General features: G+C 39.1%; 1 protein-coding gene across 3 annotated transcripts in view; it reads right to left on the bottom strand.

Moving 5' to 3' along the window:
* MYOM1 (myomesin 1) overlaps positions 1-13168 on the bottom strand; it is a 104434-nt gene that overhangs the window by 75166 nt on the left and 16100 nt on the right. For 2 of the 3 annotated variants that reach the window (XM_089517109.1, XM_089517111.1), the window contains exon 3: positions 8686-8808. The exons of the other annotated variant lie outside the window; for it this stretch is intronic. In XM_089517109.1, coding sequence (XP_089373235.1) covers positions 8686-8808 — 123 coding nt within the window. The remainder of the gene's footprint in view (positions 1-8685; positions 8809-13168) is intronic. 3 annotated transcript variants of the gene reach the window in all.

The raw sequence follows: 13168 nt of genomic DNA, 5'->3' as shown, positions 1-13168 counted from the left end.
GTAATCCTGAGTCAAGGTTTAGGAGATTATTGCATGGATAATTAACCCGATTGCTCTCTAATGGGATGCAGCCAGGGTGCGGGATGCAGGCAGATATTATCGCTCATAATTCACCACCAATTCCTCCAAGCAGCTGTGTCCCAGGCGCGCTTCAGAGGCCGCATTTCAAAGCTGGGAGTTTTCCGTCTTTGAAAAGCAGCCTCTGGAGTGCACCTGAGACCCGGTTTGCAACCGGGATGCAGCTGCCTAGTGGAATCCCCAGCAAATTACAAGTGATAATACCTGCCTGCATCCTGCAACCTAACTGTATTGCGTTACGGAGCAGTCAGGTTATTTGTCCATGCAATAATTTCCTTAGTCATAGCACTTTTGTTATAATTACAGTAGAGCAAGATACTGAACAACTATGTACAATTCTATATTAATTTCTACTATAGTACTGTATATCCGTTATCAGTATAATTCTTGGCAGGAAAATTAAATAACATAGGACTTTATCACCAGACCTCTGTTCTTGCTGTGATCACATTAATGAAGGAAGAGGATATATACCAGTTTGAGAGTACTCCCTAACACATGTCTCTTGGTTAGCATGACCGGGGTCGAGGTGTTGCTGGTCCTGCACACTCTCTTCCACCTTTGTCCTTAACCCCGACTCCCTGCCCTATGCCCTACTCAGCATGATTTTCATGTGTGTGTTTTAATGCAATTCTGGAGTTGTGCTAATTGATTTAGCCAAAAAATAAACAAAACAAAACAAAAATAGCTGTTCTGGAATAGTGAAGGAGAGGGGGACAGGGAATGGAGAAGACACTGGCACCATATGACCACACAATCCTGGAATTGCAACAAGATAATTTACAACACCTGTGAGCTAACACTATCCCTGAGTGATTGGGAGCTTATTGACAGGTTTTCCTCATCAATTGCAAGGCATAGGCTATCCATGATTGGAAGGCAAGACAACAATGAGAGGGAGGTGTCATCACGTGATAGGCATTGCCAAAGGCGCTATTGTTGAACTTTTATGGTGATTTAAAAGCTGCATGTGATAAAGTCCTTAGTCATATTCATTGAGATCCCAGAGTCATATGATGTGCCTGAACCTATGAACTCCTCTAGGACCACCAAAGAAGCTAAATAAACACCTGTGGTGGAAAATCACAGAGTTTTGTGTGATACACCTTTCATCTTGCTCACTGTGAAGCTACAGTAAAACAGGAAGGTAGAGATTAAAGACCCTGGCATCTGCTGATAAGAAGAAAATGGAAGAATAACATAGAAAGACCCTCATAATTTGTCAAATGTTTTGATAAAAGGAATATGTTGGTAATGGGAATAAAATATTCTTACTTGAAAGACCCATGAATGGTGCAGCCATGAAAATGATATATATGTGACATAAATATTATTTTGTATAGTGACACAAAATGGCATTTTGTGGTGTGATAAGATGCTTATAAGTTCAAAGAACATGTAGTGAGAAGGAATCTGCTAACCGCAGAGCATACCTAAGTGTTGGGTACAGCAGGTGAGTTTCAAAGAAATTTGAATGGGGCTGTACTAATGTAAAAAGTAAATGCAATAGCTGGGGAAAATACCCCTGCTGAATGTACTGTAGTCCCACTATAGTGGTCCTACATCTGACTGAACTTCCCTTTTAATTTGATTCTAATTCTTCAGCCAAGGGATCTACTGATGTTTTAAAACTTAGGATCTGGAATTATTTCTGAATGTGGAATTTCTTAAAATGCAATTGTCACTTTCAAGTTAAATAAAAACATAATACGCACCAACTTGGCTTTAAAAGTCAGTCTTAACTTAGTTATTTACATACTACTGCCTTGATTAGAGTCTTGAGTTTCAGGTCAAATGAAGAATATTTTTCAGCAAAGAAAATGTGAGGGTGAACATCATTACTGATCAAATCTGGATGTTTTCCAGGATACAAACACATTACTTCAGCTTATTTATGAGAATTCGAGACCGATACAGCCCAGCCTCCTTCCTAAAATGTCATGCTATTTTGACAAATGGTGGCAGCAGCCATATCTCTTATGCAAACTACATAGCTTCTATCTCCCTAATGATTCTGGGATTACATTACAAAAATGATAACAAGCTCAAACTAGTTGAAACATTGTTAAATAAAGAAGAGGTGTAAAAGAATAAAAGATATTTGCCTATTAGTGAAACTCCACAGATGTGTTTATCAAAACACAGATGCTCTAGTGGGGCTGCTGCTTATTTGAAAAGATACTTTGTCACATATTCTATTCTGCTGCCTATGTATGAGATTACCTTTTTTGCTTGTTACTTCTGCAATATCAGCATTACCAATCACATGCTTGTCAATGTACGACAAGTGTATTTTACGTCAGATCATTACTACTAGTATAATTATATATGTGCTATAACCAGTATTATCATATATGTATGATAACATAACCATCCAATGCAAAATTAATATCATACTAGTTATATATCTGTTTCAGTTTTGACTAAAACTCCCTGTCCATGTGATCATCATGCAAATGATTTGATTTTGTACTCATTCTGCATCCTGTTCTGTATCTGATAGAGTCTGACTCATGTCCATGATGATTTCTATAGCATTGGTATCATGTATACAATACATGATAGCCAATGAGGCATAGTGGTGTGAGTGTTGGACTAGGACTCTGGAGACCAGGGTCTGATTCCCAGCTACCCCATGAAACCCACTGGGTGACCTTGGGCAAGTCACATTCCTCAGCCTCAGGGGAAAGCAATGGAAAGCCTCCTCTGAACACCAGAAGTCAAAAATGACTTGAAGTCACACAAACAACATACAATATACAAATATTTATAATCATGATTTTAATATATATAATCATAATCAAAGTATTAATCTCCTTAATACTTTGTTCATATTTATATGAACTTTGTGGAAAACAAAGTTTTGCACTACAATGCTACAGCACTTGAGTCCAATGGGATTTTGTCTCAAGTAAGTGTGCATATAGGACTGAAACATAAAAGGGGGTGATTTAGCTGAGTGAATTCAGTCAGACCATTCCTAATTTAGCTCTTCAACTTCATATAAAAGTCTGAACCCAACTCGGTCTGTTGGCTTGCAGCCAGGACAGTGAGCAGCAAATATTTCAGCTCTCTAGATCGCCTTTTGATGTGTTTTTTTAAAAATAAAATACACCCTCTCTCTGGCAAATCAGCTGCCAGCAGAAAGATGCAAGCTGACTGTGTAGAAATAGTTGAGGCATGATATATAAGTTGCACACTGCATGTATGTCTGGACTATTATTTTTCAGAGAATAAATAGCTGTGACATAGCCATTCTGACACTAAAGATGGATGTCATGCCAACACACTTGTAGAAACATATAACAATGGCTTGAATAAGCTTTTCAGCACTCTAAAAAATACTGACAGAGAATATTCATTATAGCAGAGTCTTCTCAAAGGGTCGGGGAGTTGCTTTTGCCCTTTCACTCCTTCATAACACACTGGTGCCAAAAATACAAGACTAGTGGAGTCTAAAGACAGTGGACTTATGCATATTTGACCATAAGGATATATGTGAACCAGTTGTTTCAACAATGTATATGCCCTAAGGATCAAAAGGATATTAACTTTTTATAGCATTCCACACTTTATAGAATATTGTAACTTTGTAGCTTCTGCCTTAAATGTTCCTGTGTATAGATTTTTTTTAAAAAAAGGAAACAACAGTAGATTTTTTTCTCTCTCTCTCTCAAGGAAACACTTGTTAGTCTCATTATTACAATAGGGCCTGAACAAGTTAATTTTTTAAAGGCATGTTCATTGGTCTTGACTCTTGTGTATCTAAATTAGGGGTGGGAATCATGCAGCCTACAGATAGCATGTGGCCCAAGGAGGACAGTGTGGCTCCTAGAAGCTTCACTACTCCCCACGTTTTGATCAAACCCTCCTCATATTTTTAATTGGGGGAAAAAACTCAGAATAACTAAATGCAACACTTTAAAATGCTGTTTTGGTGGGTCTCCCACTCCAAAACAGCAAGGATCGCACTTAAAATTCAAGCATCATGTCCACGTTATCAGGCTCCACAAACTGAAATTGATCCCAAGAAATCTGAGCAGACTAAACACTGGACCCTTCTCCAGCCTCTGCAGTAGCTGTCACATCAAGTTCTGAGCAAAAATGTATAATTTTCTATTCTAAGTGCCTAGCAAAATTATAACAGGCAGTAACTGAGTGTTACGGTCTTGATCTCTGACAACCTCATTTTGGTCGCTTACCACTTGGAATAATTCTGCTGGACAGCATTTCAAGGAGAAAAGCATAACACTTTGAGTTTCCATATAATTTAATAAAATCAGGATGAATTGGTTCTCAGAATATTCTCAGTTAATATCCCCTAGGTATATTTTAGGAAGCAAAACAAAATATTTAAAGTATTTTAAAGGAACTGTTTGTACATTGACCTTCCCTGAAGGTTTAGGTACCAGTCTCAATGGAAATATCTGTTTCCAAGCAACGTCACTGCTGTTCGAGTATCATGTTAAGTCAAGCCTCATTATAACTTCAGCATGTAGGCAAGCTAATATATGGCTTCTACCAGAGCACATGACTACTTGCAACTTCAGATATACCATCCTCAGCTTTCTAGCAGAGATTCTTACAGCATTCTTGCAAAAACGGAAGCCTGATCATAGTTGGCTAAATGAACCATTTATTCGTTGTCAAAGAAAGACAAAATAGGGCAGAAATAAGCATAAAATTTGCCAATATTTAAAGATGTAAATTTGGAAAATGTACTTTTCATCACACTGGGACAGACTATGTTCAAGTACTAACTACTGTCTGCTATCCAGGTGTTGATTGGCTGGTTGTCTGCTTGGTTTGCTGCCCAGGTATTAATTGCTCATGGCCAACATCAAAGCCCCAACTTATCCCTGTTAAGCTCTTTCATATTTAAACAAGACTTGGACTGAACAGCCTTTGACACCTTTTCAAACAGAAGACCCTCCTGGGATGCACATTCACCCAATGCATAGCATGAAATGCTAACTTCCTTTTACACCAGAGCAAACCTCCAGGGGACATGTTACAGAAGACCTGTCCATGAAGGCTGAGATCATAGCAGGATGGAAGTAAATCAAGAATAAATACTATTGCCATTGCATGTTCTCAAGTCTACTCCAACTTATGGTGATACAATAATAGGGTTTTCTTTGCAAGATTTATTTCGAAGAGGTAGGTTGTTGCCTTCTTCTGAAACTAAGAGAGTGTTACTTGCCCAGTGTCACCCAGTGGGTCTCCATGCTTGAGCAGGGATTGAAACCCTGGCCTTCTGTAACCCACTCAAACCACTATGAAGGGGGAGGGTGCAAGCCCTCCCAACCTATGCCGGAAGGGTCCTTGGAGCACCCAGCAACAAAGAGAGTCAAGAGTCCGAACTGTGGTTCAAAATAAGCACACCTTTATTTTCCGTACGGGGTGACAGCCGCCTAGATGGCAATTCCAAGACTGTCACACCCAATTGTCTTTCTTCAAACCTTTTATACATTCTAAAAATGCAAGCATAGCTTTAAGCAACATCTTGTTCAAGTTACCTTTTAACATTTCCCAAAACCAGTTTATTGACTCATTCCTGCCTTCCTGCCTTCCTGGCAAGTTTCCACAGTTCTGGTTAATCTTTCACAATCCCCATCGTTCCTCCTATCTCTAGTTTAGATTGCATGGCCATGCTATGCTGTAATCATTAAACTGCCCAATCGTTCTGTGGCCATTGTAGGTGGCTGTCCCTCTCAACTACATCATCCTGGCCATCAAGAACAATTACTAAATATTAAACATCTAAAAATAAATACCTTTCACATAATACAAGAGTTATATTCTGTTTCCCTTGGTATTGTTACAGTGCAGATATTTACTACTGGTTTACTTAAACTCACCACTAATATTGGATGTACAGTATTCACAAATGGGTGATTTTTAGATTAACTTAAAAAGCACCAGCTTTGAAATCATTTCTGAGCAGGAAAGACAATCTATGGTTTGATGCTAGTTCTACTAAGGTCAGTAGGTCTTGATCCAAAATAAGAATATTTTCTTGAATTGCATTTGTTTCTTGATCTATTTTGCTTTCCCCCCAGAGATGAAACTCAAGGTAGCTTACAAAATAACAAAACAAGTAAAACCAAAAACAAAACATATAGAAAAGAACTTACATAAAGTTATTTTAAAAATGTAATTAAACTCCCTATCAAATTCAAATATTTAAAACATGTGCAATAAAAAGCAAGAGGCAAAACGAAAAATTGAATAGAATTGCAGTCTTGCAAGCCTGTCCCGTGGTCTAGCTCTGCCAGCTGCCATTACAGCAAGAACAAATGCCGCTGCAATGTACTTGGATATTTATGCTTCGATGGCAGCAAAAATGAAAAAAGAACAGTAAGTGTTTCAAAAGACAGCCACATTGGTATGCTGGTCTGCGTTTTCGACAATGACTCTGGAGACTAAAGTGTGAATCTCTATTTAATCGCAGAAATCCACTGGGTGGCCTTTGGCAAGTCACATTCTCTCAGCTTCAGAGGAAGGTAAAAGCAAACCACCTCTAAACAAATCCAATGAAAGGGATGAAGAAAACCCCATGACATATTTGCTTTAGGGTCACCCCTAAGTTGTAAACAACTTGAAAACATACAACAATCACAAAACTGCAATAGAAACAAATGCTTAAATAGTAAAAATTGTCCATAAAATCCTTGGCAAAGCCACTAATTTAGATGCCACTTTGGGAGAAAGATGGAATATAAATCAGACAAATAAATAAGAAATAATATTCACTGGCAATGCTTTCACATAAGTGATTCACTTAAGTACCAAGCAATATGTGGTGAAAGCACATTGTGTTATAGTATACCCTGAAAGGTCATATGCAGATTGCTAGCAAATTGATAAAGGTGTCATTGTGACAACTGCTTTTATTACTCAAGCCCATTTTGCTTCGACCAGCCTCCCTTCTTCCATGCTTCATTTTGCCCAGACACTCTTAGCTGTTACTCATTGGACTACATGCCAGCAACTCCTAGCTATTTCTGCAGCAGATCTTATTATTAGCATCCAGTCTAGCATTTTAGGCTGTATCTGCACTGCAGAAATAATCCAGGTTGCCACCACTTTAATTGGCATGGCTCAATGCAATGGAATCCTGGGATTTGTAGTTTGTTGTGGCACCAGAGGTGTCTGACTGAGAAGGCTAAAAGTCTCACAAAACTACAATTCCCAGCATTTCATAGCATTGAGTTGTGACAAGTAAAATGGTGTCAAACTGGATTATTTCTGCAGTGTATATGCATCCTTGGAGAAATTGATGAAGTTGCATGATTACAACAGAGAAAAAGCAAGGCAGTTTAGTTTGTTTTTTATTTGCCTTTTGTGTGAAATGCTCAGTTTGCATGTGTTTGCACAATGAACAATTATAGTGTGGTGGAAATATTCCTTGTTGAAATAAAAAACTATAGAAAAATGGAGTCACCTTTGTCAGCCAGAGAGATGGTTTTTGAAATAAAGGCTTGGAGTTTAGAAAAACTAGAGCAAAGGAATAATGAGTGCGTCTTGACCTGGATGGAAGCTGGCACCAGTAAAAAGACATAACATAAACTACTGAGATAAGGACATTCAGAAGCAAGGTTAGGAGGAAAGCCACTGAATTCCTACAGGAGGGGGTAAGGAGTGATGATGCAGTTTTAATATATGCATGTATTTCTGTTCTGATTGTAAGAATTCTGTATGTTTAAATTGTAATTAGCCAATCAGGTGTATTGAAGAAGCTTCTTTGTCTTGAATAATATAAAAAGAGCCATTTTGTCTTGTTCGGGGTCTCAGCTTTTGGAACTTGAATTCCACTGAGTTCATTGTTTTCCTTTGTCGACAACTGGAAATAAACTTATGGATTTTCAATTACTAGGTCCTCTTGCCAATCCTATTGCTCTGCCAATCCTAGAAATTTAAGTTTCCTGAAATTTCTGTTACAATAGCACTATTATTCAACTTTAATTGCTAGAGCTGCATCCTATCGAATCCAGGAATTTGAAGCTTGGTGAGAATTCTAAATATCTCATTCAACTCCAAATACCAGGATTGCATGGGATGGCCATTAAAGTGGTGTGAAAATGCTATAATTTTATATTGTGAAAGAGGTGTTAGATTGAGTTTTGCTGCACAAAGATTTCTTCAGGTCACATATGCATACTATGTATTTTGTTTTGAGATAAGCTTTGTTTTTGTAGGCAGTATGCAAGATGCTTAAACCATCAAAGGAAAAAAAATGTGAAACCATCTCTGTAAATGTCTAAAGAGCAGTATCATAAGAACACATCATTCTTATCTTTCCAGTGTTTTTCTGCTAGTCATATGAGCTCCCATCCTATATGTATATGTATTTACTGGAAAGTTAAGCCTCACTGAGGATAGTTGAATTTATTTCTGAATAAGCACTGCCAGTATTCAATTTCCTTGTCCCCTTCCATGCCCAACTGTTTGCATGTAGTAGAAGTAATGTTGTAAGGAGCTTTGCTTTGTTGTTCATTCTAGCAGTAAAGCCATTACAGGCTAAAGGGACATACTGTCATATTTATTTCTTCTTCTCCTTTAGCCCTCACGGAACAAACATAAAATTGGAAAAAAGAAACATACCTTCCTGTGAATACAGGTACTACATAGTCCACAGTGGTATTTTCTTTCTCCTCCAACAACCAACTTTGCTTAGCTCGCTTTGCTTTGGGACTCAGCTTTAGAGAATGGTCTTCTATCATTTTTCTAGAAGAGGGAAAGGCCGTATCATCATCATCACCATCATCATCACCCATTTATATCCTGCCTATGATTGGGACTCAAAGTGGATTACAGAAGATCAAAATAAGAAATGATGAAAAACTTACAAAAAGATCAGCAAAATATATATGTTATTGTAAAAAAAAATTAACTATAGAAGTAAAACCATTTGAAAATGTGTTAAAAGACAGGATACAAAAAACAAAACAAAAAATAAATAATTAAAAGCCCATTGCAGTCTGTTCCTAAAAGCTGATTGGTATAGGATATTTTTGCTTGGGGGCACTGAGAGAACCATCTTTGCCTCCTTACAGAGGGAGTTTCAAAGTTCAGGAGCAACCATTGAGTAGGTCCCTCTCCCTTGTACCCACCAAACATGCCTGCTGGAATTTTGTAAGTTCATTGGCCTTGTTTTCCTTGGCTGCATTAAGAACTTTATTGCACCCGTTTTTGTCTCTATTACGGGTATGGAAAGAGGACGCTCATGTGCACGACCTGCCAAAAGTGGATTTTACCGCATGCCAAAGCATCCTCCAAAAGGCCCCGTTCTGTCCCCCAGCGCCAAGCCATCCCCATTCAGTGCTGACGGGTGCCATTTTGCCCGGTCGGAAGACTTCTGACCAGAACATTTCACACACCTCAGCACTGAATGGGGACAGCTTGGCGCCGGGGGATGGAACAGGGCCTTTTGGAGGATGCTTTGGCGTACAGTAAAATCCGTTTTTGGCAGGCTGCACACACACAAGCATCCTCTTTCTGTACCCGTAGTGGAGACAAAAATGGGTGCGATAAAGTTCTAAATTAATGTAAAATTCTTCATTATATGCCCCTAGGTTTTACCCTTGACCTATCCACAGATCGTATAAAAATCCAAAATTTTGGCCCCCAAACCTGCCCTTGACTTATACATGAGGTCAACATAGTTGAGTCAAGTATTTCTCTTTCACTCAGGTGGCAAATCTATGAGTAAACACAGTGATAGGGTGTCAGGCAGAGGGAGCAAGATGCTGAAGGGCAGCAAGGCATTTTCTTGGCTGTTCCTTCTGAGCCCCCTGACCATTAATCTGTTGAAAGACAGAGAAACATTTGCCACGTGATCTGCCCTACTGCCCTGAGATGCAGTGATCAGCCCTATTCTATTGAAACACTGAACTTATCAATGACTTGGATGACAGAATTGGGGGTATACTTATCAAATTTGCAGATGACACCAAAATAGGAGTAGCTAATACCCCAGTAAGCATGCCCGTCCCAATTCACCACACAAGCTGTTTGTGGACTGAAGGGCAGGCAAGGAACCTCCTGAGTTGACCCTTGGCATCTGTGCCCCTTCAGAGGCTTGCACATTGTTTTCACAGATCTCTAGGAAACCAGCCAGTCAACTGCTGCAGTGGGCAGGCTCTTCTGATGGCAGCCATTGGGACACTTAGGCTTCTCTGTGGCCAAATCTGGAGATATAAATAACACCTCTGACATGCTTCTGGAATTCAGCTGGACTTTGCCTTCACATTCACCCTCCCTAAAATATGGGCATGTGCATGGTTTTGTTGTGCTTTGTCACTTTATATTCCTTATGGTTTGTTTGCTTGTTTTTATCACAACTCTGATGATGCTGCATGGGCCTGTTTGGCAATCCCCCTAAGGGACTTTGAGGGTGTAGGCTAACAAAGTCAGGCCTAGTTCAGGGGCTACTGGACACCTCATTCCCATGGGTCAAGGATACCACACAGTGGCCTAAAGCCAAATAGCTCACACAGTTGGTACTCCATGTTTCCTTCTCAGTGTGGGGGTGAGATGGGAGATACCCACCGGACAGCAGATGCTCTGCCTCATATCGGGATCTGCAGCCCCATGCTGGGCCAAGTCTCTATTGTGATTGTGATTATGACTATTGTTGTACCTATAATATACACAAAGCACATCACAGAATAAAATAACGAGACAGCCCTACCAATTCTGTACAGTGGAACCTTATTATACGCGGGGGATCCGTTCCGGATCCCTCCGCGTATAAAAAAATCCGCCTATGCTCGAGCCCCATTGTTTCCAATGGGGCTCGTGCGCGGCGGCACGGCAGCGCAGGAGGTACAACGGGTGTGCGCACCCATTCAATTGAATGGGATGCGCCGCCCCTTCCGCCCCGCGCGCACTGGCGGCTTTGAGCGCCTATGCTCAAAGCCGCCTATAAAAAGACAGCATATGTGGAGGCTCCACTGTATAATCTTATTTTCAAAAAAAATATGGGAAGGAAGGAAGATTTAAAACCATTACAATACCACTCTGAAAGAATCTAACCAAATACAAACATAAAAAATCAAAGCACTATAATACAAAAACAAGCTAACAAATACATATAACCCAAATATACAAAATTATGAAATTAGATTAACCTAATTACAGAACCTGTAATGTCCAGATTTTCTGCATAGCATTTTACTAAAATGATAAAAACTGGAAGTATTAATATCAGGCAACTAGACTGATCAGAGATAATGCCAAACGTCAAAACTTATCTCCATGTGGAAAATATTACTAAGCATAAGCAGGATTAACTAGAAATGCCTGTGTCAGTCCCCGAATCTAGGAAGCCTACCTGACAACAAGATGCAGACTATGTTTGACTCAGAAAACACACACATAATTTGGCATAAAGGTTATGGAGCTGTACTCCTTGAAACCAGAGAGCAAAGAAAGGGTGATAGGTCATACTCTGGGGAGATCCTGTTCCACATACCAGATAAAAAGCCCTGGTTACAACATATATCTCTAGCTCCAGCTAAAGGGTAAGGTTCTGAAATCTCCTCTTGAGACTCTAGAAACCTTTCTGCCTACAGAACATTTAGCAGTAACCTTGAGGCTACAATGTGCAATGAACACATTGTTGTTTTTTAAATTCTTGAGAAGTGTAGCTGTGTTTATCTGTTGGGAAAAAACAAACAAAGAAAAAAGAAGGTAATAGCATTTTAAAAGTTACTAAACAAATGTATTATACCACTAGTAGAAGGACGTAGATTCTCAAAAGAAACTCCTGAATCCCCATCTCTACTTTTGAGACTAGCAGCTACATCTCTAGATAAGGTGAGTGAAAGCTCTGGTATACTCTTGTTTACAATGGCATATAGTGAACGACTGAACCACTTTGAAATCTCAACAAAGCTGAAGAATTATATTATCTCCTCCATCTCACCCCTATACCACTGGCTCATGCCATTAAAGAGCAGGGCAACCTATGAGAGGCCCCTGAATGCTAAAGTCTTGGGAGATTTCAGAATTAAAATCCTGATGCCAATTAGCAACCTCTTTTTTTTAAAGAACACTATCTCAGTATTTATCTTTATGTTATGGATTTGTTAATGAACCTGGTTAGTACAAATTACCATGCAGCTTCATATTCTTCAATGGCATGTATTTAATGGCATGACTTTTTAAAAATCGCCAATGTTTTGATAGACTGATAACTCTTGCTGCTTATTGATGTGTAATGAAAAAGCATGTAAGTCAGTGGTGCTGCTCATTTATGTATCTTTGAGAACCCCTACAAAGGCAAAGTCTGGCATATTATTTTGCACTGGAGAAATTTAGGAGATGGGTTTCATAAAGATGCAGTATATCAGAAAACATAGGACTGGCTCCAGACTAGGGTGCTTATCACATTAGTTGGTTGTTTTGGGTCATTCCACCTGGAAAACTACTTCTCCCATACTCAGAAGGGTAGCAAATGGCAATGTTCTGTTTTCTACCATCATTGCATTTGCAAGCAAATGGCATTAGTTCCTGTGCTTTCTTTCTAACATTTAAAATATGGCAATATCATTTACACCACCCTGTTTGTTCCTACTCTTACTCTATGATAGGCTTTTTATAAAATAAAAGTCAGGAAGCTGCATTGTACAATTGCACAGTTAAATAGTGATGCTATTATACAACACCTCCCCCAGGCCCTGCTCACATTGGAAAGATAACACACACCACTTGCACCATTTTTATATGCCTTTTTCTGCAAACCCAAATGTGCTTTGTTCTGCTTTTATATATTATTCTTTAAACTTTTATTGAATCTTTAAACTTTTCCTGAAACCTATGATTTCTCAGGGAATTAATTTCTAATAGGATTACATCAGAATTGTGTTATTATGCTATTTTTAAATATATATACACAATTTAAAATAATGTAAAAGAAATGCCAGAGAATGGAGCACAATCATTCAGTAGTTTTCTTGGGAACTCCCAGGAATCCCAGTGCCCTCCCAGTCCAATCAAAGTAGTTGGGAGTTCCTCTACTGGAAATCCCTGGGGAATCCCAAGACAGGAGCAATGAAACTATACTCACTTTGTTCCCAGTATT

The sequence above is a fragment of the Sceloporus occidentalis genome, unplaced genomic scaffold (genome assembly GCF_023333645.1).
Source record: "Sceloporus occidentalis isolate IW3139 unplaced genomic scaffold, rSceOcc1.0.p SCAF_3, whole genome shotgun sequence".
NCBI lineage: Eukaryota > Metazoa > Chordata > Lepidosauria > Squamata > Phrynosomatidae > Sceloporus > Sceloporus occidentalis.
The sequence above is the reverse complement of the archived record's forward strand: the minus strand, read 5'-3'. Positions and strand labels throughout refer to the sequence as shown.